Source organism: Podarcis erhardii, assembly GCF_964252035.2.
Source record: "Podarcis erhardii genome assembly, chromosome: 2".
Taxonomy (NCBI): Eukaryota; Metazoa; Chordata; class Lepidosauria; order Squamata; family Lacertidae; genus Podarcis; species Podarcis erhardii.
This window is the reverse complement of record NC_138498.1, coordinates 5819383-5843836: the sequence shown is the minus strand read 5'-3', so window position 1 is coordinate 5843836 and position 24454 is coordinate 5819383. Positions and strand designations below refer to the sequence as shown.

The following is a 24454-nucleotide window of genomic DNA, read 5'->3' as shown; positions in this document are numbered from 1 at the left end:
ATACACCATGCCAGGCCGCCCGGTACTTGCTTACGTTCTCCACCCAACACTACAAGCCTCATATTCTACCCTGCCCACTTCTCTGCCCTCTGTGCCTGGGTCTCTGAGGAACTGATCCCTTTCTCTCCCTCTTCTCACCCTTGCGCCTCATCCCTTTCCCACAAGGAACTATTTGATGTGATCCTGGATGAGAACCAGCTGGAGGATGCTTGCGAACACCTGGCAGACTATCTGGAAGTATATTGGCGGGCAACTCACCACCCTGCACATGCTGCCGGCGGCCAAAACCTCACCACACCTTCGACTGCCATTCCAGGCCTGCAGGTACAAATAACCTAACAATTGGGGCAGGGGCGGGGAGCTGTGGTCCTCCGGGTGTTGGGACTGCAAGTCCCATAATCTCTGACTGTTGATTCTGATGGGGAAAATTGCTGAGAGGGGGAGGGTTAGTGCAGAAGCCTCAACCTTATAGCAGGCCAAATAAAATAAGTCACCCTTAAGTGCCACTGGAACTAGCTGTGTGAGATGCAACACAATTCCATACCCAGTGGGAATTGCTTCCTGGTACGTTGGCTCAAGGTTGCCATTTTTAGTTTGAAATGTTTCAATGGGATTTAAGTGTGAGTGACTGTAACTGTCTCATGGGCCCTGCCCAGACGCGCTATGCACCCCCAGATGGCGCTGTGTCCTTGGGTGATTTTTGTGACCCGCTTTATGGTTCCCCACTCCAGAACCAGGCCTCGCTGGGCGAGCACGGCAACGAACGCTCCCCGGTGGAGCATGACAGCCTGATGCAGTCGGACGAGGCCAGCGATGCCTCCCGCAAGACTTGGACGGCGGCCTCTCAGCGCAGCTCCCGGCACCTGGAGGAAGAATACTCAGATGCCTACACTGACCTGTACCAGCCTCACCGCAACCACAACAGCGGCCTCCACAGCACCAACGGCCACGACTCCCAGGACCGCCTCCTGGAGCGCGAGACAGAGCACAACCACAACGAGAGGAACTGGCAGCGCAACCGGCCCTGGGCTAAGGACAGCTACTGAGGCCTCCTGGCCGGGCACCTCCCGACCCTCTCTGGGCCGGGCAGCCAGGGAAACGGGATAGGGCCTCCTTCTCCTCCCGAGTCACGTCAATTGCCTGGTATTAAGCCTTCCTCTCTTCCTCCCCTCCCAGCTCAGCCCCACAGTATACAGGTCCTGCCCTGGTATACAGGTGCTATCCATGGAACCCCAGACACAGCCACAGCTGCCTGATTCCTACACCCAGGACGAGTGGAACCTCTCACTCACCTTTGCTTTGGGTTAATGAGGGCCACAACAACGTCCTTGCAGGGTAAATTCCATTGGTAGCTTCTCATCCCAGGTCCATTGTTTTGGGGGGAAGGATTTGGGCTTCGGGCATCTCTAGGAGAGAGGCAATTGCGTGTGTGCGCACACAAAAGGGGGTGGAGAAAGGGCTGTGATTCTCTTTTTTCTGACTCCAGGTGAGCAGGGCTACTGTTAGGACAAAGGAGGCTTAGCAGGGAGCAACACCAGGATCGGTTTTCCTGGTAAGATGGAGTAGATGGATTACAAGCGGAAAGACAAGATTGTGGGCTTTTGCTGAAAGGACTCGGGCATCGTTCTCACGCTTTGCTGTAGGCCAGTTCAGAAGTAATATGATTGGGGTTGCTGAGGAACGCAAATGTCTGCTGTGGGAATGGGTGTGGTCTGCGAGTAGATTTTCAGATTTGCAGTTGCAGTGGGTAAAGTCATGACACCTGAGCATTGGCGACTGTGCAGGTGCTTTGATGCATCACACACAGCCATATGCAGCAATGGGGGGGGGGGGGATCTAACTGTCCCCTGGGCTGAACCACTTCAAGTTGCAGGGGTAGAAGAATTGCATAGTTAAACATATTGGAAAGGAATTTCCCTCATATAGAAAATTAGTGTGGAGAAGGCTAGATTATGATGCTTCTTCTTCATGTTTAGTTTCTGTATGCAGGGAGATATATGTATTCAACAATGTGATTCCCTTACCTGTAGCTTAAAGTAGCAGTCTAGAAACAGTTCTTCCATCTTTTCCTCCCCTTCCATTCATGGCAGTGGAAAAATGTGGCATAATCCAAGAGGTGAATGATGGGTTATGAAATGTCAGATAGCATCCACATGCAGTCATAGAGGCCACCCCACAGCGGCTTTTCCACCTGGAGATATTCTCCTGATAAGTGGGGGTGCTTGTTTTTTCAGCATTATCACTCACAGGCGTGGCTAAGACCAATAGGAGAGCCCTACATGGCCTTTGCCTGACATTGCTCCTGTGAGCACCATGAGATTTGATGCCACTATGAGCAAATTCGTGCTCCAAAATAACCATAAGAACTGCCCCAAATTCCTTCCTCTTCTTTTCTCCCAGTTTGGCTTCTGTGAAGTGGAAGCCCTCCTAATTCCTAGGAACCTGAGAGGTAAACTGCACATTTTACACAAACATGTGTAATAAAGTCCTGATATAGTAGAATCATGTCTTGCACACGGGTTAATTTCCAGGGGGTAGCACATAAAGCCGAAATTGTGTCTCGTCAAAACAACCCCCTGGAAACGCCATCACGCAAGCAATTTTACCTTCAGGAGACGGTGCGAGATCTTGTGGGGCTGTCCAGGATCTCACAAGACCTTCTCAGAACCCAGTGAGGAAGTATGAGAGCTTAAAAGCATTTTCTGCCTTTTGTGCGTTTAATTTGTACGATATCAGCTGGCCAGCTGCCAAGTGCATAAAGCTGCGATCGTCCAAGTTAAATGTGTGCAAGTTGCAATCCTACTGCACTTCAGATATATATATATATTTAAAGCAGATTTGGGAGGGTATGATTTTGGATAGGGAGCAGCAGGTTTGCGCAAACATTTGCAAATTGGATGCACTAAAAATGCTCTCCCAGCTGCTTCTCCAGTGATGGGGGCTCCAGATCCACAGGAGATGGGTGGAGGGGGCAGGTGGAGGAAGCATGTTCTTTGGTGGGAGGAGAGTACAATTTTGAGTTGGGAACAGGCAATGGAGAAAAGATGAAGCACTCCTTTCCACCCTTCTGCTGTTGAAAAAGTTGCAGCCTCCAGAGACCAGGGGATATAATATTCAACTTTTTCCCTGGCACAGAAGCCTGTAACGGACGAGCAATGCATCTCCTTAGACCCACAGTCCAAGCATCTGCTTTCATTGGACCTCCTCTTCCCCTCACAGAGACTCTCCGTCTCCTTTCAGTGCACATCCACCCCTCTTCTGTCGAGGAGCTGGTGGGATAACAATCAGTTGTAAAGCCACAATGTGATTTTTTATTATTATTCTTCTTCCCCCTCCTTGGAGTTCTCTGCTACAATTGCATGAGGCCTTGATCTTCCATAGTCTGTCTGGGAGGGGTGGGCGAGTACCAGCCAGCGTTGCTGCTTGGCAGTGATGCCCACCTGCATCACTCACAGATTCTGTTTTGAGGAGGGAGGCATAGGGCTAGAGCCAACCCCACCCCCCCATTTCCTGCTTCCTATCTCATGCACAAGCCCCCTTCCTACCCCAAAGGCTCAGCTGACCTGCCTTTGGTTCTCCCGCCGCCCCTTGCTCCAGCCTCCTCCAGCACTTCACTGGGCAGCGGATGGCAGCTCCCTGCCTTTAAAAACCACGTACACACCTATCAGAAATCAGCCTGTAAATACTGCATGCTACCATCAGGAGTTGTTGAGTGTGTGTCCTACGCCCTGGGCTGGCCGGAGGAACTGAGGCGGCTCCAGGGGCCAGGGATATCCGGGTTCTGTCCCTGCAATTGCCGGTCAGTCGGCCATGCCAAGAGCTTTGTTACTATTCTTTTGTAGAGAGCACTTATTTCCCTGACAACTTGTAAGCGGTTTGAAACAACAAGCGTTTGCTGTTTATAAAACAAGGCTGGTTTGTCTTTTTTTAAATGGAATATGACGGGTAAAGAACAGTGATGCTCAGTGGGTAATCAGTGAGCAGAAATTAATGTTTTGTATGGTTTATGCACTCTTAAAGGCAATATGGGTAGGGCCTGCTGTGAACTGGGTTAGGTGTGTTCAGTGTTGACTCACAAACGCGATACTTCTTGCAAAAACCTTCAAAGAGGCTTAACAGCTCTTTGCTGCATTGTTTAGTTCTTTGAGGCAGAGCCTAGGACAGGAGAGGGTTGGGGGAAACCTCCTGGCAAATGCAAGCCTTTCACAGGCCTCAGGACTCTCCCTAGGCACCCAGCCCAAGTTGCTTTTGCCAGGCTGGACATTGCCAGACTGGAATGTGTCTTTGAATTGCAACAATGCCACTCACTTGCCTGAATAGAGACACACCTGTTGGTTTTTGTGGAGCAGGAACATAGCCTGCCATACAAGGGGAAAAGTTGCATCTGTTGCTCCACACATTTTTTACTTCTGCCCCACCATCCACCACCAACACGCTGCCCAGGAAGCCTGCACAGAAGTGCATGTGGCTCTCAGGACAAAAAGTGTTCCTCTCCCTGGAACTAAGGCTCTCTGCTGTGCCACACAAAACCATCGTTCCTAAGGATTCCTTAAGGGAAACTATGGCAGTTAATGTGGTATAGAAAAACACATACCGGTAAATCAAATGGAAAATCTCAAGAGCTTAGCTGCAGCCCAAAGAAGTTCAGTTGGCTGTAGCTGGACTTGAGAAGGCCACACACACACATTAAGCGATTGTCACTTGTGAAAAAGCTGGGCAGGTGAGGGAGGCCGTTGACATTTGACACGTCTGCTGATAATTCAATGTGCATTTCCCACCAAGCCTTAAATTGGAGCCCGCCAATTCAGCAGCATACACCCTGCCCTCCATCAGCACTACCTGAAGCACAGCACAAAGTGCACTTTAGCCAAAGGAAGGTTTGAATCTGTATATCAAGAGTCCTTTCGCATTTCAGGTGTTAATACTCCTACTGGGTTAAACGAGCAAAGCAATAAACTATCACATGAAGTACCTTCTCTCCTACCCACCCATGCAAGCCCCCCGTGCACACACTCAGGACTCTGCACTCCAGCACCTGCTGTGGGGACTCTTTTAAAGAGCACATTTGAAGAATTCAGTCTGCAGATATGCAAATGAAGCTGTGGAAGTGGCTATCCAGTCCCAGAGAACAAAGATGGTCCAATAACACTGTCCTCAAAGTCCATGTGGTACAGTCCTAAGCATCGGTAAGACAGGCCTTCCTGCTTTCAATGAACCAGACTCCGTAGTTAGTGAACTCAGCACTGCAGCTTTCTACCATAAATGTCTTCATCTCTGCATTATCACAATTCCTGGTGGAAATGCAAATTTATTGGTGGAAAATCCATACTCTTTGCCCTGGGCACTTAATTTACATTTCAGATTATGCAATATTGCATCACTTGTTCCAGTTGCAGCAGAGTAAGGGAGCTTTTCAACATGCAGTTCTTGCCTTATCCAGTGCTGAGCAGGCCAGCAAATAAAGGTAAAGTCACCCCAAAGCATGGAGGGCTACACAAATCGAATGGGGTGCTGTCCAGTCACATTACAGTCATACCTCGGGTTAAAGACGCTTCGGGTTAAATCTTTTCAGGTTGTGTCCCACGGCAACCCGGAAGTACCAGAATGGGTTACTTCCAGGTTTCACTGCTCACGCAGATGCTCAAAATGACGTCACGTGCATGTGCAGAAGCGGTGAATCGCGACCCGCGCACACGCGGGTTGCATTCTGCTCAGGTTGTGAACAAAGCTCCGGAACGGATCCCGTTCGCAACCAGAGATATCACTGTATGTTGAATTTCATTTGGGTTGCAACAGGAGTGTAGGGCTGCAGCTCACCAGACATAGAGCTACTCACTTGCAAAAATACATGTGCCTCATGGTGTCTGCAAATGGTTCACTTTTACGGCAACACACATAAGGTCCCACTTCTCTTCAAACATCTACTTGTGCACATTTTTGCTGAGACATTCAGCAGTGACATCAAGACATGCCAGGTTTTATCCCAGGCATCTTCAGATAGGACAAGAAAAGGCTTCTGTTTGAAACCCCTGGAGAACAGTGTAGAGGATATTGAGCTAGAAATATTTTGTTTGTTTTAAGTCCAACATGCCATCAACCTTTTGGGTTAGGGACATAAAGAACAAACAATTTCTACACATTTTGTTTTTAACAAAAATAAGTTGCCCTTTTATTCTAGACCTCCAGCTGTCATGCTTCAAACACTACTTTGTTCCAAATGCTGCTACTGCCCTCACACACACAAGATTTACTATATCACTAGTGCAAAACTGGTTCTCTTGCTTCTAGCTCATAGTCTCAAAAATAGCTTGTAAGGGCAATTGCTACATTTAAAAGGCACAGAAGCAGGACACAGAGGAATACAAGTTCTACAGAGGAGACACAGTTTGAACTTGCATCTGTGAAAAGGGAGGAGTAAAGGAAGAGACAGACCTGAGTAACATTTCACATGGATTTATAGAAGCACAGAAACATCATTGAAAAATATGAGTGTCTTTCTGTACATCACCTGTCCCCTTCTACTGAAAGTAGCCAGTACTAACCTCTGAATAAATCAAGTTTTCTTAAGAAATTCACCCCACCCTTCCTCATGAAATTACCACCCTGATACATGGTACTGGAAACAGGGTGATGTTCTCACCAGAGAAGGAAAGGAAGGCCCTGCAGCATCCCAGCCTGAGTGCCACAAGCTGTATCACCCCCCCTCCCAAAAAAAGTCGGGGCAAAACCTCAGAGTCTCGCTTGATCATGGAGTAGAGGAGGTGGCAGGCTTAAAGCCACCAAGTGGCACAAATCAGTAAGGTGAGTCTGCAGGCCTGGCCTAGCTCAGCTTCCCAACTCAAATGTAAAGCAAAGCTCCAGGAAAAAGGAAGGAGGAAGAATTGTCTAGCTCAGGATTCCCAAGGAGACAGTTTAACTTTTTAGATTGAAGTCTTCATTGTTTGGTCCTGAATTCTTTGCTGGGTGTCACATCAGTGGCTCAAGGGGTGTACCTACTACGTTTGAAGGGGAGGGGGAAGCACATTAAAAGCCACTGCCTCTTTAAGGTCTAGGCAAGTGGGCCTGAAAGAGCCATTTCACCAGGAGGCTCTCAGTCTGCTCCAGGCTCCAGGCAGTGGCCCAGAGTGTCCCCTGGCTGCAATCACAGATGGGCCTCTTGAATAGCAACTCTACAGGACTCAGGCAAAGATAGTCTCTTCCCGCCGCTTCTTGGTAAGGATGGTTCCCGGCTTGTGCTGTGCATCTGGGTGGTTGGCCAGTTCTGGAGGGCATGAAGACACCGGACTCTCAAGGATAGCCTGCTTAAGGTCATAGAAGACAGCAGAGTCCTCCTTGGTGACAAAAGAGATGGCTACACCGCTCTTGCCAGCTCGTCCTGTTCGGCCAATGCGGTGAATATAATCTGTAAGGAGGAAGGAAGGTGTTAAAATGCGGCTAACCTTTGGTGCTGGATGGAAAATCTAAATGATGGCTCATACTACAGGGTCAAGGACAGAGGCTGACCACTCCTTAACAGTGTGTGTGTGTGTGTGTGTGTGTGTGTGTGTGTGTGTGTGTCCACACGAAAGCTCATACCAAGAACAAACTTAGTTGGTCTCTAAGGTGCTACTGGACAATTTTAATTTTTTTTATATATATTTCTACTGCATCAGATCAACACAACTACCTGCCTGAATCTATCACCCTTTAACAGTTACAGATAAGCCATTAAAGATGAAAATGAAGATGAAGCATTAGTATAGAATTTCAGTGTTCAAAGCACTTCATACATCACATTAATCCTTACAACAGTCCTAGAAAAAGGTAGGCCATCACTAATAACTCCATATTGCAGAGGAGGCTGAGGCAGAAGGGCTTGCCCAAAGCAGCAGAGACAAGTTTTGACCCAGACTTTCTAACTTGTGCACCTTGTGACTACACACTGCCAACTCCCAGACGTGAAGTTAGAAGGACCTACATCAATTTTGTGACTTTAGCAGCACAGCATGCCAACCACGTCCACCCCGCCTCTCCAGTTAGGTGGCCCAAATTGGTGAAGCCATGCCTCAGAGGCACAGAGGTTTCTGTTCTAAGACCCAGGAAGTGCCCAGAAGATCTCTATAGAAAGGCAGAGAGCACTGGACAGCTCACCTTCAATGTTCTTGGCCATGTCGTAGTTCACCACCATGGACACATCATGGATGTCGATACCACGTCCAGCCACATCTGTGGCCACCAGAATATCCTTGGCACCAGCCTTCAAGTTGGAGAGGGCAAACTCTCGCTGCTCCTGACCTTTGCCGCCATGAAGGGTACAGGCATTGTACTGCAGAGATGGGAGAGCAATGGGTTACATTAAGCCAGATGTTTGTTTGGGCAAGGAGGACAGTAACAAGAAGGCAATGAACAAGCAACAATTCCTCCAGAGAGAAAGACAGCCAAGTGTTTCAAAAGGAGACACCGGGGCAGAGTGCTCCATCATTCCCAGACATTCCTAGTGAATATCAAGAGATCTTGATTACCTTGCAAGGGGCTTGTGGGGTGGGGCTCAGCAGAGTCAGCCAGAAGATGTCTTACCAGCTGCCATAAACTCAACAGCTACACCACATTATTCTGATAATTTGCTGATAGTGTGAGAGGAAACACCTACGTATCTTCCCAAAGTTTGACAAAAGACACAAGGATGCCAATTCTGGGAGCCTCAAAGATGGGCTGGCTAACCGCACATGGGCCTCAGATACTTTGACACAGGACCTGCAGTTCTTGAACTTACAGTTCTTGAGATTACCACTTACCCCCATCTTCTCCAGGGATTTAGCCAGCACATCACAGCCCTTCTTCTGGTTCACAAAGATGATGATGGGTGGGTCAAAGCCCTGCTCCAAAATGTTCAGCAGTTTCTTCCTGTACAGGGGAAATGAGAGGAGATGCAAACAGGTGAGGCACGATGGTGGGGTCTGAAGATGCAATTTGTTCAGCAGAAATGTTACATTGTACCCCTGCCCTCTGGCACACATCTCTAACCGTCCGTGCCAAAGACATGCCTCATCTCTGTATTATCATTTGGAACAGTTCAGTACCATGACATCCAACAACACTAATAACACTGGGCAGGGGTAGCCATGTGTACAGCCTAGAGCTGCTTGGCAGAAAGGAGGGCTAGAACTTGTAACACGTAACTAAAAGGTGCACCCAGATTCAAGTAAGCATATGGGGGGTGGGGGCTGGACTGAATGATATTCTGGGGTCCCTCTGCAACTCTAAGCCACATTCCACGTTCTCTTTTCTGCACTCCCACCAAGGAAAGGATGCACTGGTCGTTATCCTGACCCACTGATCCCACCCCACTGTAAGTGCAAGACCATGTTTCTCTCCACACGTTTCAAGTCATTGGTATTTTCAGTTTCCCGACAAGAGGGTACATGGTTCCTTTGGACCTCCACCCACTCTGCTTGAGTAATCTGGGAACTGTTTCATGGTTCAAGTCATGAGGAATGCTGGCTCATTCCACGTAGCCCATCTCTGGAAATTACATTACGGCAGAAGCCCCATGTTTGGGTTGAGGCTTTACTTCATAGCCAGAAATGTGCTTATGCCACAATTTGGAAGGAGCGAAGATAAAAGCATAAAATGGATGTGAAATGCCTCTGCAAAGGGTTCTCTTTTTAAGCACAGAGCTCTGTGCCAATAAAAACAAACACAGTTCTATGTTCTATGCCTACCACACCTGAGGGCCCAAACCTCAAAGGCTTCCGTTACCTCGTTTGACCTAGACAAACCAAGCCCCTTGACGCAACCTCCCACACCAGCGATTACCTCTTCTCCGACTCTGACATGAGGAAGACCTTCTGTTCCACACGCTCATGGGGCTTGCCGGCAGAGCCAATGTAGACCACTGCTGGGCGGCGCAGGTAACTGCGGGCCAGGCGCTCCACAGCAGGGGGCATGGTGGCTGTGAACATCACAGTCTGCGGGGGGGGGGGGAGAGAAGAGAGAGAGCATGAGTGCAAGGCAGTCTGCCTCTCCTCCCACATAATGGAACTCCTCCAATTTAAGCAGAAAAGGGGAGGGATGCATTTTCACAAATTATCACATTGCAGGGAATATGTACAAAGAGAGCTCTTTTATTAAGAAAGTTACCTCCAATCATAGCTAAAACAAGTCTCCACACTTCCATTTGCGGTATTTTAGCTAGAAATAAAGGAAATCAATGATCCCTTCACCTTGCAAAGGGCATCTAATCCTACCATTTTACCACTTCTGGCTGGTAAGTTGGTTTTTTTTTACTGTGAATGGTGCCCAAGCTTAAATGTTCTCCTTGTTCTGCCTCGCTCCCTCTCAAAGCACACTTTCAAGCACTCAGTATGTTCCACGGAAAAGGGAATGGCCACTAACATCAACCATCCTCTTCACCGCCTCACCTTTTGTGCCTATGAATCTGAACTCTGGGTGGAACCCAAGTGATCAGTTCCATTAGCACAAGGACTATTATTATTATTATTATTATTATTATTATTATTATTATTATTATTATACAGCCCTATACCCAGAGGTCTCAGGGCCCTCTCCTCTCCCTAAGGTAAAGGTAAAGGTACCCCTGCCCGTAAGGGCCAGTCGTGACCGACTCTAGGGTTGCGCGCTCATCTCGCTCAAGAGGCCGGGAGCCGGCGCTGTCCGAAGACACTTCTGGGTCACGTGGCCAGCGTGACAAAGCTGCATCTGGTGAGCCAGCACCAGCGCCGCACACGGAAACGCCGTTTACCTTCCTGCTAGAAAGCGGTCCCTATTTATCTACTTGCACTTAAGGGTGCTTTTGAACTACTAGGTGGGCAGGAGCTGGGACCGAACGACGGGAGCTCACCCCGCCGTGGGGATTCGAACCGCCGACCTTTCAATCAGCAAGTCCTAGGCTCTGTGGTTTAACCCACAGTGCCACCCGCGTCCCACACACCCTGTAAATCAGCTCTGGAGGATAGAGGTAACCCCCAGAACAAATTTACAGGGCACACAGGGGGCATATGGGGAGAGAAGAGCAGACAGGGAAGCTCCATTGCACAACTAAAAGTCTTTGTGCTGTTTAGTGGGCTACCGCCCTCTGGAATGAACATGGTTTCCTAAGAAACAGCTTTCAGATAAAAGCATCTCCCTGCCCACAAGCAGCCTCCAACCACACCCTCCATCCCTTCAAAAAAAAAGTGCCTTATTTCTCATGTGAATTTAAAAACATTGCTAACCAGGTCAGATTAAAGGAAGGGTGTTTGGGTCAAAGGGTGGAACTCAATGGTGGACTTGAACCCCAGTGCTTTACTTTTTACAAGTTAATACACCAGATGTGACAGCAAGGCATCCAAACCCCACTAACCTGCCGATATTTGTGCTTGCCCAACTCGAAGTTGGCCAACATCTTTTCAGGGTCTTCAGCCTCGTCCGTATCTGGTTTCTGGTTAGTGACAGGTATGTGCTCCAGGATCTTTTGCACATCAGGCTCGAAGCCCATGTCAATCATGCGGTCAGCCTCATCCAGTACTACATAGGTGCAGCGGCTCAGCACCAGGTAACGGTTCTCCAAAACATCGATCAGACGGCCCGGTGTAGCAATCACAATCTGTGGCATTCAGCGAGAGAGAGCAGATACATGGAGGTGGAAATGACTCTTGCAACCTGTGTCCATACAACTTTTCCCCATCCTTCCCTGATGAACTCAAGAAACAGTGCAACATTTCCCAATATACTATCCAGGCAAGGAAGGTGAGCCAGGCCATGAAGTTAAGAGGATATTAAGCTATGATTGGGTGTCATCATTTATCACTCACAGGAGCACTGTGCTAATGCACAAAGTGAACATTTAGGGTTGTAGCCAACAATATGCCAAGAGTGTTCTGCTGGTACAACAGGATTTCCATTTCCTCTCCTCCCACTGTGTGCCCCTAAAATCTACTCTAACATCTCCCCCTACCCTGTGGAGCTGATTTTGAGGGTGTGCAGGGGGGTATAGTAGAGGAAGAAGCAGCTCCATTGCAGGATGAGAAGTTGGTTGTATCAGAAGATGCAGCATTGGCTGTGGCCCTTACAGACCACCCACCATAACTTTTAAAGCAGAAGGGTGGCCCTCTCACCTCACAACCCATGCGCAGGCGGAAGCCTTGATCCTCACGCGAGATGCCACCAATAACAGCCACTGTGCGGATGCCCAGGGGCTTTCCAAATTTGATGGTCTCTTCCTCAATCTGCTGGGCCAGCTCACGGGTGGGAGCCAGGATGACGGCATAGGGTCCCTGATCCGACTCCTCAATCCTGCAGGGAACAAAAAACACATGCTGAGCTGAAGCAGACAGGGTGAAACCATCCCTCTCTGGCCTACGAGACTTCGCAGCAAAGGCAGGATCCCAACCAAAGAATGCCCCAGGTTTCCGCCTGCTAGACTGGACTGTGAGAAATGTATACATTTGTGACTACCACTGAAACAAAATTAAGTAAGGGTGGGCGCCATGCAAATTTTTTTGGAGAAGGGGAAACAAGGCCCCCCCCCAAAGTGTCAACCCAGTGAAGTAAATGGTTTCCAACTGAACCAGATTATTTCAAGCTCACCTAGAAGCCACAGTTTCTGGGGAAGGGTCATCGCTTAGTGCAGGGGTCAGCAAGGTTTCTGGTGCCTGCGTCTGTGCAGACATGATTTTCGGCGTCTGCACATGTGCAGACTCAATTTTCACCACCGCAGAAGCGAGTCCTTGCGCTGCACCGTGCTAGTTTAGGGCAGCATGTGGGGACTTGCTGAGTGGGCGGCTCAGTTCGGGGGTGGCTCATGGGCTGGTTAAACAACCCCTGTGGGCTGCTTGTGGTCCATGGGCCTTAGGTTGCCTACCCCTGGCTTAGTGGTACAGCACATGCCTTGCATGCAGAAGGTTCGATACCTGGCATCTCCAGGTAGGGCTGGGAGAGGAACCTGCCCGAAACCCTGGAGAGCCGCTGCCAGTCAGTGTAGACAATGCTGAGGTAGGCAGACCAATGGTTTGACTCTGAACAAGGCAGTTTTCTATGTTCATAAGTTGACACCAGCCATTTAGCCTGAGCACAACAAAAGCTGCAAGGAGGTCCCTGCAGTGTACAAGGGAGTGGGGGGCGGGGGCGGGGAGCCTTCTATCAATGGTGATTTGGCTTATCTCCAGCATAGTTAGTTTGTGAGCTTTCCAGAAGTCTCTGGGTAGCCACTGATGGAAACAGCATTGCTGGACAAAGATGGACCTTTTTTTGTCAATGTGAGCAAAGCAATTCTTACGTTTGTTATCAGGCCATGACTGTGGTCCTGCTCACTCAAAGCTGCACACCTGGAAGCAATGGCTTTACCATGGGAGAAAAATCCTCATCTCCCCACCTCTCATTCATTCTCACATACACACAAAAACAGGGGTGAGCAGCGACTAGCACAATTCTGAGCTTTGCCACCAAAATTTACTGAAATACTAGGGGGGTTACAAAGGCTTCCCAAACAGATTACAGAGGTACCTTGGTTCCCGAACAAATTGGCAAATGCCACGAACCCAGAAGTAAGTGTTCTGGTTTGTGGAATTTTTTTGGAAGCCAAACATCCAACACGGCTTCCAACTGAGTGCAGGAAGCTCCTGTAGCCAATTGGAAGCCGCACCTTGGTTTTCGAACGTTTTTGGGAGTTGAACGGACTCCCAGAAAGGATTAAGTTCAAGAACCAAGGTACCATTGTACTTGATGTGTGATATTAGATAAATATCACTCCCTCACAGAAGAATGCCTGGCCAGTGCAAACCGTGGTGGCTGAAGAATCATTTGCATGTGAGCATTGACCCAGACCCAAACCAAGACCCTCCAATGTCCATTTCATTTTTTCCCCCCTCTGGAAAAGAGGCCTAACCTGCCGCAGCATCCATCACTCCGTCCCTCACCTGTCAATCTTTGGAAGTGTTGTGATCCACACCAGCAATGGGATAAGGAAGGCAGCTGTTTTACCACTGCCAGTTTCTGCCACGCCAATGATGTCACGGTTCTGCAGACCAATAGGAATGGCTTGGCGCTGAATAGGAGTTGGTTCCTGTGGAAAACGGGGCATAAAACCTTCAGGAAAGCACTAGACTTCTTGGGAGGAATCAAAGGGAATTCAAACAGTCAGCAACAGAACCAGGAATCCTGACTCTCAGCCCTTCCCAACATCCAAAACAATTATGTCTTTTCAAGAACAAAGCTGATCTCCAGAAGCCATGATGCTCAGTCCCTGTTCAACAACACCCACACCCATAAACTAAATGATCATTTTTTTTAAATGATCATTTTAAAATATAAACTTTTATATTTTAAAGCAGCATTTAAAATATACACTAGTCTGTTTTGTACTTTTCTGATGCTTTTCTTTTCTGTTAAAATATAAATAAATATCTTATAATATATATATATATATATACACTTATACAGTCTCTCAAAATACAGTGGTGCCTCGCAAGATGAAATTAATTCATTCCGCGAGTCTCTTCGTCTTGCGGTTTTTTCGTCTTGCGAAGCACGGCTATTAGTGGCTTAGCGCTATTAGCGGCTTAGCGGCTTAGTGGCTATTAGCGGCTTAGCGGCGTAAAAAAGGGGGGGAAAGAAAAAAAACTCGCAAGAACTCGCAAGACGTTTCATCTTGCGAAGCAAGCCCATAGGGAAATTTGTCTTGCGAAGCACCTCAAAAGACGGAAAACCCTTTCGTCTAGCAAGTTTTTCATCTTGCGAGGCATTCGTCTTGTGGGGCACCACTGTAAACTGAAGTTTCAATGGTTAACAGAAGGGCCAATCCATCTCTATGAAGTGACTTGCATCTCACCTTGTAGCCGCATTTGTCAATGACCTCCAAGATGTGAGGGGGCAGCGAAGAGTCTTTCCAGGAACGAATAGGGTTGGGGATCTTGCCTCCTTTGGTGGTGATGCTGTAGTCCTCCCGGAAGATACGCCAGTCCCTGTCTGTCATCTCATCCAGTTTCTTTTGAGACCAATGCCTGTCATCCCAGCGCTGCTTGGCCTCCTTTTTACGCAGCTTGCGCAGACGTGCCCTACGAAGAAGGAAGATCCCAACAGGGTCAGAATGGGCAGGCCAAAATGGGAGAAGACAAAAGCAAAGAAAAACCCCAGCAAACTGGAAGAGGGCAGCTCTTACATTTGCACAAAACTTTGCTTACTGCAACCTATTAACTATGTCAGGAATAGGACTGGGCGATATATTGAGATATCATCCAAAACCGGTTAGACGTTCACATCACGATAACTGTTTCATAATATTTTACCTAGCAATATATCACGAATCACAGTATGTGCGAGGATTAGGCGACATCTAGTTTTCAACATTGCAATGTATCCCCACTTAAACATTGCAATGTTATCACCAGCAAAACATCACAATCTACCACAAGGTCTGAAATAAGCATGGAACTACGCAAAGGCAAAAATGACAATGTCCTGGCAACTGCTGCTACTTAGGGGTCTAAAACGGATAAATGACAATATTATCAATCACCTCATGGTCACTTTAATCACTGATTTAATCACTTTAATTAGTCAAGGCAAAATGCATCCAAACAGGACTTTTAGTTTTGGGCTTGGCTACCCAATGGTGGTATTCAGGACAATCCACAGTACAGCAATGAGTCATAGTGAATACAAATAATCTGGGAATGCCAGACTGCCAGCATGCCTATTGGCAGCAGCAGCGGCAGCAGCCTGGCAACAGTAGAATCAGAAATGGCCGGGGGGGGGGGGTTAGAAGTGGTGGCAGCCTGCAAGGCCTTGTCATGGCAGTAGCAGTAATGGTTGCCTGCAAGGTCTTGCAGTGGCAGCAGCAGTAGTGGCAGCCTACAAGGCCTCACTGAGGCAGGCTGCCACAGCTTCTACCACCGCCTACTACTACCACCAGGTGAACTTGCAGACTGCCGCCACTTTTTGCCACTGTGGCGAGGTTTTGCAAGCCACACTGCTAAAGGCACAAAACTCCAGCCAGAAAAGAAAACTGGTGAGCACAAGCTGGCTCAAGTAACCTATTCATTATTTCTGTAGATGCTGAATGGCATGTGTGGCTAAAAAAACCAACAATGGACTTGATCTATTAATTGTGTATGCATATAATTTGAACAATTTGCATGATTTACACTCCTCATAATGAACTCTTAGAGTCTGACTTTCCCTGTCAGAGAGTTTTGGTTGGTTGAATTGAAAAAACAAACAAACCACTAATCCTTGTACATGTGATGAAAGCACAGAATGTCTTCCCACACCCACCTGAACACCAACATCCAGCAAAACCACAAAAGTTTACTGTTCCCTCATCTAATGGGGAAATGTCATCATAAACTTTGCAACACCAGCACCTGCCTCCCTCCCGCCCTGGATGTAACTTACTCCTCTTGTTCCTTCTCCTCCAGCGTGCGCCGCTTCTCCATCAGGTCTCCATAAAAACGCGACTGCTCCCGCTTCTGCTGTTTCAAGTCAATGCCAGCAATGAAGCCACGTCCCAGCAGCTGAACCTGATGTCGCTCCTTGTACCTGTTGAACAGAATGTCAGATGGTACTGTATACACTCCAAACTGTAGGTGGTTAGAATCTGCTTAGGAACTCCCAGAACCCTATCTCAATTTTTTCCACAAGCCCTACTTAATTTGCACAACTCACTGCCATGTGAGAATTTGTATTTTTAGGGTACAAGGATGTAGTTTTTCTACAAATCCCAGACCTCTAGTCATCTTCCTCTCACAGGGCTGGGAATATTCCTGGTTCATTTGTGTCAGCTATACTGGCTAAGGAGGAAATGGGATTTTCAGATTCTTCCCAGGAGCAAGGATAGATATGTGGCTCTGCGGACACCAGTCTCTCTATTCTGAAGTAGCATCCCATACAGAACCCGCCTCCCACAGCAATACTCACAGGGGATTGTAGTCAATGGAAGTGTCTTCGGAAGCATCCCACTCAAAGACAAATTTGCGGTCATTCAGATGCCGAGTGCGTCTCCGCTTCTTGACCCCACCCAAGTACCGCTCCTAAGGGGACATGGTATTTATTCAGTTCATACCCTCTCAGACTTTTCCAAAGGAAAAACAAGGCAACATTTCCCAATGAAACACAAAGGAAGTTTGCAAGGAAACTCTATGTGCCTCCCTTTGCAAGAATTCAGTCTGACCGTGAAGAGACAAGGATTGTTGCTGAACACGCCAAGGAGCAAAATGTACCTTAAAGCATGCTATAATCCAATACAAAGTTACAATAAACACGTATGCTGCTCTTTCTAAGTTTTCCAGACGCTTCATATATAACAGCCCTGTAAGGTGGGTCAGTATTATTATTCCTCATATTTCTGATAAGTCCCTGAGGCTGACAAGACAAGAGTTTCCCTAAGGCCCTGTAGCGACAGAAGTGCACTTTGAACTTGGGACACCCTGGCTAACAGTTCAGACTCTGCATTGGTTCCCAAATCAGCTTTTTGCTCACTTGGGCTCATATCCACATCATCCTTTTCATTCCCAGCCCAGAAAACATGTGTATCATCATTGGACTTTGGGAACGAAGACCCAGGAAAAAGCAGGAAGAATAAATTTGCCGCAGCCCAGTTTTGCCGCAGCAAAGAGAAAAAAAAGCCTTTTATTCCAATGCTGAAAACTCCAAACAGCTGTGTCTGAAGACGTGTTCCTGTTAAGAACTGGGCTGTTGCTTTCTTCTTCAGGTGTACATTTCAAAAACTCAGGAACCCCCCAAGAAAAGTCATTACAGTAGCCTAGCCTTAAGGTTATGAAGTCATGTAAAGGACAAGATATGAGCGATGAAAAGTGATCAAACAATTTTACGGACCATTTTCTAAAGCTGGCTTTTGGGGAGAATGAAAGTACGTTGGCACTGTCAGGTTGATTTTGTGAGTGGGTCTACTGTGACAATCAACCCACACCAATAATATATTTTTCAGGACATAGAAAACTGTGATGATTCACTCAAAAAACTGGTATGATTGCATTAAATTGATCAATGAATTAAACTTCAGCCACTTGGATGCACATCAAAGACACTCTCCTATCCCAGTCCCCTTGCTCAAACCCATTAATCTTCATCTCCATACTTCTTACAGAGAGAAAATGAAATGGCCTAGCATTACCTTGATGGCATGAAGTTCCTTACTCTTATCTTTCTCCTCACGGATTTTTTGCCGCCCTTCTTCATCTTCATTGCCATTGGTCTCTCGTTCCATGCGCTCTCTCCGCTCACGCCGCTCTCTCTCCTGGGGGTCTTCTGTAGTAAATGGCAGAATGTCAGGAAATGTGGCATCAGGACACATGCTCAGAGCAGGGAATCACATCATGCCCCCGAAGCTGAATACAGTTGCACCTTGGACCCTGAATGCCTTGCAAGTCGAACGTTTTGGCACCTGAACGCCACAAACCTGGAAGTGAGTGTTCCGGTTTGTGAATGTTCCTTGGAACCCGAATGTCCGATGCGTCTTCCGATTGGCTGCAGGAGCTTCCTGCAGCCAATCGGAAGCCGTGCCTTGGTTTCCGAACATCTTGGAAGTCGACCGGACTTCTGGAACAGATTCTGTTCAACTTCCGAGGTACCACTGTACCTGACGATCTCCTGGGAGGTAATCTTTACCTAGCATCTTCCTCCCCATTTCTTGGAAATGTTTTCTCTTTTTCCTCTCCTCTTCTATGAGCCGCTGCCGCTCCTCCACCTCCTGCTGCCGTCGCTTCAAGGCCTCGGCCTCTCGTTCTGCCTTGGAAAGGAACTTCGGCTGCAAGAAATCAGAGCAAGATGTTGAGCATGCAAGGAAACCCTGCGTACTTCCCGCATCAAGAACTGCTGAAGATGCCAGGAAGCAAAGCTCAGCTTTAGACACACACAGCTTGCTGTAATCCAATACACCCACCTGCTGGTCTCACCCGGGCGAAAATGGAATTGGTAGGTGGGGGAAAAGAAAGTGGAGGCATGCTCCATGCTCTTACCTTGGCTTCAGCCTCTTCCTCAGCTTTCTTCTTGGCCAGAAGCTCCTCCAGAGAAAGTGGCTGGGCCTGTGAACAAAATAAGTGAACGTTAAAATCAGGGGTGGAGGTGAGTGGGGTGGGAGAGAGAAACCCAAAAAGTAGGAATTGCTGTCACTGAAGCTATACTTTTGGCTGTACGGAAAAAGTGCTATGCTATAAAGTTCCAAAGTAGCAAGGTTGAAAGAGAATGTAAAAAACTGTTTTTCAGTAGCCTGATTAATTGAGAAGAGCTGCCCTTTCATCTCACAGTAAGCACTTTCCAGAGATACTGTATAAAGAAGTAGAGAACTGAAACATACCAGAGATTTATAGTATAAGGCCTTTCAACCAACAAAAGACTGAAAGGATCTATGCCATCCTAGAAACACACTTTGAAAAATATACATGGACTTGTAATTTTTAATAAAAAGAGGTCTCAAATTAAAAGAATCAGGGTGCTGTGGGGAATTCAAACCCACCCACCCAAAGTGTACATGTTCTGACAAGCACTGGACATCTAGAAGGTACATGCAGTTACCTTCTCCTTCTTTGACAATGAATCATCATCATCATCTCTGCGAGAATCTCTGTTCTTCCTGGATTTGGAGTCTTTGTTCCGACTTGGAGAGGAGCTCCTGTGCCAGAGGGAGAGAACAGTCAGGAGTTGGGGTTACCGTATTTCACTGGGTGGATCTAGGTTCAGTCCCTCGGGTTCAGCTGGCCTCAGTGACGGACCATTCCTTTAGTGTGGCAAGCCCTGCCCTGTGGAACTCCCTACTAGTAGAGGTTCAGCAGGAACTTTCCTTCCCTTCTTTTAGATGTCTTCAATTATTTAGACAGGCCTTTGGAATATGAATTTCTCTTTTTAACCAACTAGTATCTGCTGATGTTTCACTGATGTTTTCAATCATATTTTTATGGACTACTTTGCTGATTTTATTATATTTTGTATGTTACTCACCATTCTGATCTACTTTATGAAAGTATGGATTATAAATATTTAAATATATCCAAATCTAAATAAATCTATTGAACAAATCCTCAGCACCAGGCACTCATGGTAACTGTAGATGCTACTGCCCTTTCAACAGCAACCTAGGCATTGTACCTTGAGCCCAATTCCCGTAATAGTAACCTGTTAACCCAAGAATTTAGATGAAACTTCTCTTTAAATTAAAACATAAGGCTAAAATGGTGAAATTGTAGGTAACTTTTTCATCATCTTTCTACCCCAGCTACCCATGAAACAATGCTATATTCCACAACAGCTGCAACACCTCAGAAGTAACTGCATTCATCGTCTAGGTCTAGGAAACAGTGTTTTACCTGGACCGTTTACGGTCCTTGTCCCTCCGGTGCCCATCTTTCTCACGATCCCGGTCCTTCTTGCTGCGCTCCCGCTCTTTGTCTCGCTCCCGCTCTTTATATCGCCGCTCTCTACAAACAAATGGTTTACATGAGAATAACTGATTTCAATGCACACAGATCAAGCCACCCTTTCCATCAGACAGCAGAAACCTGAATCAATAGAAATCAACCAACCAACTGTAGAAACTGTTCAATCCCACCAAATTAAATTAGCATCCTCCTATGGATATAGTCCCTTTATGTTTTGCTCATACCCATCAACTCAGCCTTTATATAAAGGGTACAGCTGTGGTTTATCTGTACAGCAGACCTGGAAAGGCATACAAATTGACAATAAATGTAATCAAGACTGAGTGGATGTAACTCTGCAACAGTGCCTCTTAAGTGCTGAATTTGGCACAGAGCACTGAATTCAGCATCATAAGAACCTCCATTTTCTTTCTTAAAAATGAAAAAGGAAAAAAAAGATTAGCCACAGCTCAAATTCAGGAGAGAATTAGGACAGAGCAACATTTTCATTGGTTGGGCTTCAATAACTTGCAGTCTCACAAGTTACAGGGAACCAGGCAGCGGGCCTTCTCGTGGTGGCGCCCTCCCTGTGGAACGCCCTCCCACCAGATGGCAAAGAGAACAACAACTACCAGACTTTTAGAAGACATCTGAAGGCAGCCCTGTTTAGGGAAGCTTTTAATGTTTGATGTATTACAGCATTTTAATATTTTTTTGGAAGCTGCCCAGAGTGGCTGGGGAAGCCCAGCCAGATGGGTGGGGTATAAATAATAAATTATTAATTATTATTATTATTATTATTATTAGCTCCCTTCCCCAAAGACAGCAGATGCGTTATATCAAGTAAAGTGATACACTGTAATCTGTTTAGCATGCATGTTTGCAGGTCTTAGAAACCAAGCTCTATCAGTGTAGTTTAGGAAAACTTTGTACCCATTTTTTATTTCAAAACCAACAATACCGACTACCTAGCCCCAGTGTAACAAGGGATGCAGAACAGTATGTCCACAAAGGACATGCACTGGGTGTCCTTAAACTTATGTAAGCACCATTCCTGATGGGAATGGATTGTGACTCTGTTACTAAGTGCACCCCCAAAGCATTTGAAAGTAACTGCTCTGAGAAACTGGATGCTACCTCGGTAAATCGTTGGTTTGAGTCCAAAATCTAGTTCAGTGCTGGATTGTTGAATCCTACTAATAGCCAAATAAACACAGCTGAAGCTAACAGCATTCCTTGCTTACTTAAGACACTCAAGGCTGACTAACCGTCATCATCCTTGCAGCAAACCAAATTGACCTATAATCTGGCCTTACCTCTCAGTCGATTTGGACCTAGATCGGGATCTTGATCGACTGCCTCTCCTTCTCTCACGGGAGCGGTGCCTTTTCCTGTCCTTTGTGACGGGGGAGCCTTTCCTGTCTCGCTCTCGTTCAGCTGAACGTGAGCGTCTCCGCTCTTCCTTGAGGGGTGAAGAATCTCTCTCTCTCTTTTCAACAGTTTCCCCAGCCATCTGGATTAAAAAAGTTTTGTTGATGGTATTAGTATACAGAAGTTATTAGGAAGAGGAAGGGGGATTGGAGACCTGCTTAAGTATGGAATTGCCCCAACTGTCTGTGGATATAGCTTAATTAAGAATCTGAAATCTCACTCCTCGCATTATACACCAATTATGTCATTCTTAAAATCCTGAGCAAGTTTTCAAGGTGTGGAAGTTGGTGAGGGACCAACAGCTGGAGCCCCTGATTCCCAAAGAAATGCAACCTGAACCCCTCCCAGTTACTGATTTGGACACGAAAAAGGAATCTGTGGAGGGGATGGCATCTCTGAAAGAGGATTTGCTGGCAGGCTATTTTGAGAAGGTGGCAGTCTTGGCATATTGCCTTCTACTCCATTCTCAGCATGGTCCTCTTAGAATAAATAAATACTGATTAAACAGGCTATTGCTACCAGTTTTAACACAGCTGGCCTGTTTTTAGAGGGGAAGCCCAAAAATTGATCAGGACAAATTTATAAATGTCACATAGACTGAAATAAATTAAACTCGGCCAATGAGAAATTGTTTCAAATTCATATACTGTAGACTGGTACTGGAAAAAAGCATGCACGCACACACACACAAATCATCATGTCCAACAACATGTAGTTCTTCTGCATATAGGCATGATAAAAAGTCATGATCAGGTGCATGCTGCATGTTCACATGAACATGCAGTTCTTACAGCTGATGACTCACATGCTGGTTCTATGACTGCAGGTATGGTATAGGAGCAAAAGTGTCTGACTGAGAAAAGGGAGACCCGGGATCATATCTCCCCTCAGTCATGCACAGAGTGGTTGTGAAGATAAAAGCTGGGAGAGGGGGGAAATACTACTATGAGCTCTTTGGAAGAAAAGTGGGATATAATAAAATGTAACAAATAAAACATATTTTAACATAAAAATAGAGCATAAAATAAAATTTTATGTCGGAAAAAGTGGCATGTGATGCACAATGACAATCACAGTTATTTCTGCACAAAGCTCAACAGAACAATCAAGACTTCACTCTTCTCAAATTCTTTCACCCAGCTCACTCCCTAAGGAGGGAGGGATACTTGATCTTTGGGCTGGAGGGGGTTTGGTGTTGTATAAGGTAAGACAGTGGAGCTCAAGTCAGGCTAGGAATGCCCCACTCTGCATGGGAGCCCATGTGGGGTAGTGGTTAGAGCAGGCATAGGCAAACTCTGGCCCTCCAGATGTTTGGGATTACAATTCCCATCATCCCTGACCATTGGTCCTGTTAGCTAGGGATGATGGGAATTGTAGTCCCAAACATCTGGAGGGCTGGAGTTTGCCTGTGCCTGGGTTAGAGTGCCAGACTGGGTCCTAGGAGGCCAGAGTTCAAATCCTCACTTGGTGATGAAGCTCACTGGGTGACCTGGGGCAAAGTCACACACTCTCGGCCTAGCCTACCTCACAGGGTTGTTGTGAGGATAAAATGGGGGGGGGGGGGAGTAGGACACAAAATTAACAAACAAACAACAACAACGTCTCTTCCTCCCACGAACCCTGGTGCACAAACCTCTGTGTTTATTCTGGCACCATCCCCGTCAGGGCCGAGCGTCTGGAAACAAACCAAGGCGAGGGAAGCGACGGCGTGAGGCGCCCGCAACTACCGCTGACCTGAAGCCGGCAGCCCTTCTGCCTCCAGCCCTTCTTCTTGGATAGCCTTCCCTACTTGCAGTCGCTGGAAACACCGACGGTGGCCGGGGGAGAAGCGGGTGCGCCTCACCTGTAGCCCTTCCCGACGTTACCAGCAACTCACTGCGCCGCCAACATCGCCGCCATCTTACTAAAGCTGATTCCGGTCACAACAGCGGGTTTGCCGCGGAGCATTATGGGAAAGCAAGTCCACTCGGGCTATCCCTCCCGCCTCAGTGCCCAGGCTTAGAACTACATTTCCCATAGAAACCGCGAGGCAGGGAGAGAAAAAACAAAAAATCCCAGCATGCACCGCGCTCGGAAGGCGCTCTGTTCGCCCTGCAAATAAGCTTCTCGGGGTACGCAGCCTGTGCGTTCTAAACGGAAGGTAAGTAAAAGAAAACTACAATTCCCAGAGGGCATTTCGGCATCTTGACGGAAGATTAACGCCGCCTTCCCCCCATGGGGGCTACTGGGAAATGTTGTTCTGCCGGGTCCGTGGGACTTCGCTCAGGCTTGCCTTCATGCGAGGGGATGGAGACGGGTTTCCTGCGAAGGAACTCGCTGGAGCGCCCCCCCCCCCCGCAGAGGCACCGCCGCCCTGCGTTCACACCGTTGTTCCTGATGCGGATCTTCGCTCACCCCTTTTCCCCTGGTGGGAAGGAAGGGGTTTCCTTTTGTGGTTCCCCCAGGTGCCAAAATGGGGCCAACCCTGCCGCCTCCCCCGCAAAACCACAACTACCACCCAAAAAACACCCCACCAGCCAGTGCAAAAGACAAACAAACCTGAATCACCACTTTGACTACGTGCTGGTTTGGATTTTATTGTGATTTCGTAATTATGTTTGAAATTGACTTGAATGATAGGTTGTTGTTGTTTAGTCATTTAGTCATGTCCGACTCTGGACCAGAGCCCCTGGACC

The 24454-nt window shown here is 47.3% G+C and overlaps 2 protein-coding genes across 5 annotated transcripts in view; one reads left to right on the top strand and one right to left on the bottom strand.

Moving 5' to 3' along the window:
* CACNB3 (calcium voltage-gated channel auxiliary subunit beta 3) overlaps window positions 1-3910 on the top strand; it is a 41823-nt gene extending 37913 nt beyond the window's left edge. For all 3 annotated transcript variants that reach the window (XM_081844818.1, XM_081844817.1, XM_081844816.1), the window contains exons 12-13: window positions 166-324; window positions 732-3910. In XM_081844818.1, coding sequence (XP_081700944.1) covers window positions 166-324; window positions 732-1046 — 474 coding nt within the window. In that variant the 3' untranslated portion in view covers window positions 1047-3910. The remainder of the gene's footprint in view (window positions 1-165; window positions 325-731) is intronic.
* Window positions 3911-6437: 2527 nt separating this feature from the next.
* On the bottom strand, window positions 6438-23739 carry DDX23 (DEAD-box helicase 23). 2 transcript variants are annotated; one of them, XM_081851263.1, is made up of 17 exons: window positions 23623-23739; window positions 21665-21861; window positions 20298-20408; window positions 19510-19606; window positions 18954-19019; window positions 18604-18742; window positions 18110-18243; window positions 16894-17006; window positions 16372-16515; window positions 14807-15032; window positions 13896-14041; window positions 12096-12273; window positions 11342-11584; window positions 9796-9947; window positions 8775-8883; window positions 8131-8305; window positions 6438-7402 (listed from the first exon to the last, which is right to left on the bottom strand). In XM_081851263.1, exons 2-17 carry the CDS (start codon window positions 21859-21861, stop codon window positions 7179-7181), a joined length of 2454 nt encoding a protein of 817 aa, XP_081707389.1. In that variant the 5' UTR covers window positions 23623-23739; the 3' UTR covers window positions 6438-7178. The 2 variants fall into 2 exon arrangements, with proteins under 2 accessions (XP_081707389.1, XP_081707388.1); XM_081851262.1 differs by having other exon boundaries at window positions 23413-23711.
* Window positions 23740-24454: the final 715 nt, after the last annotated feature.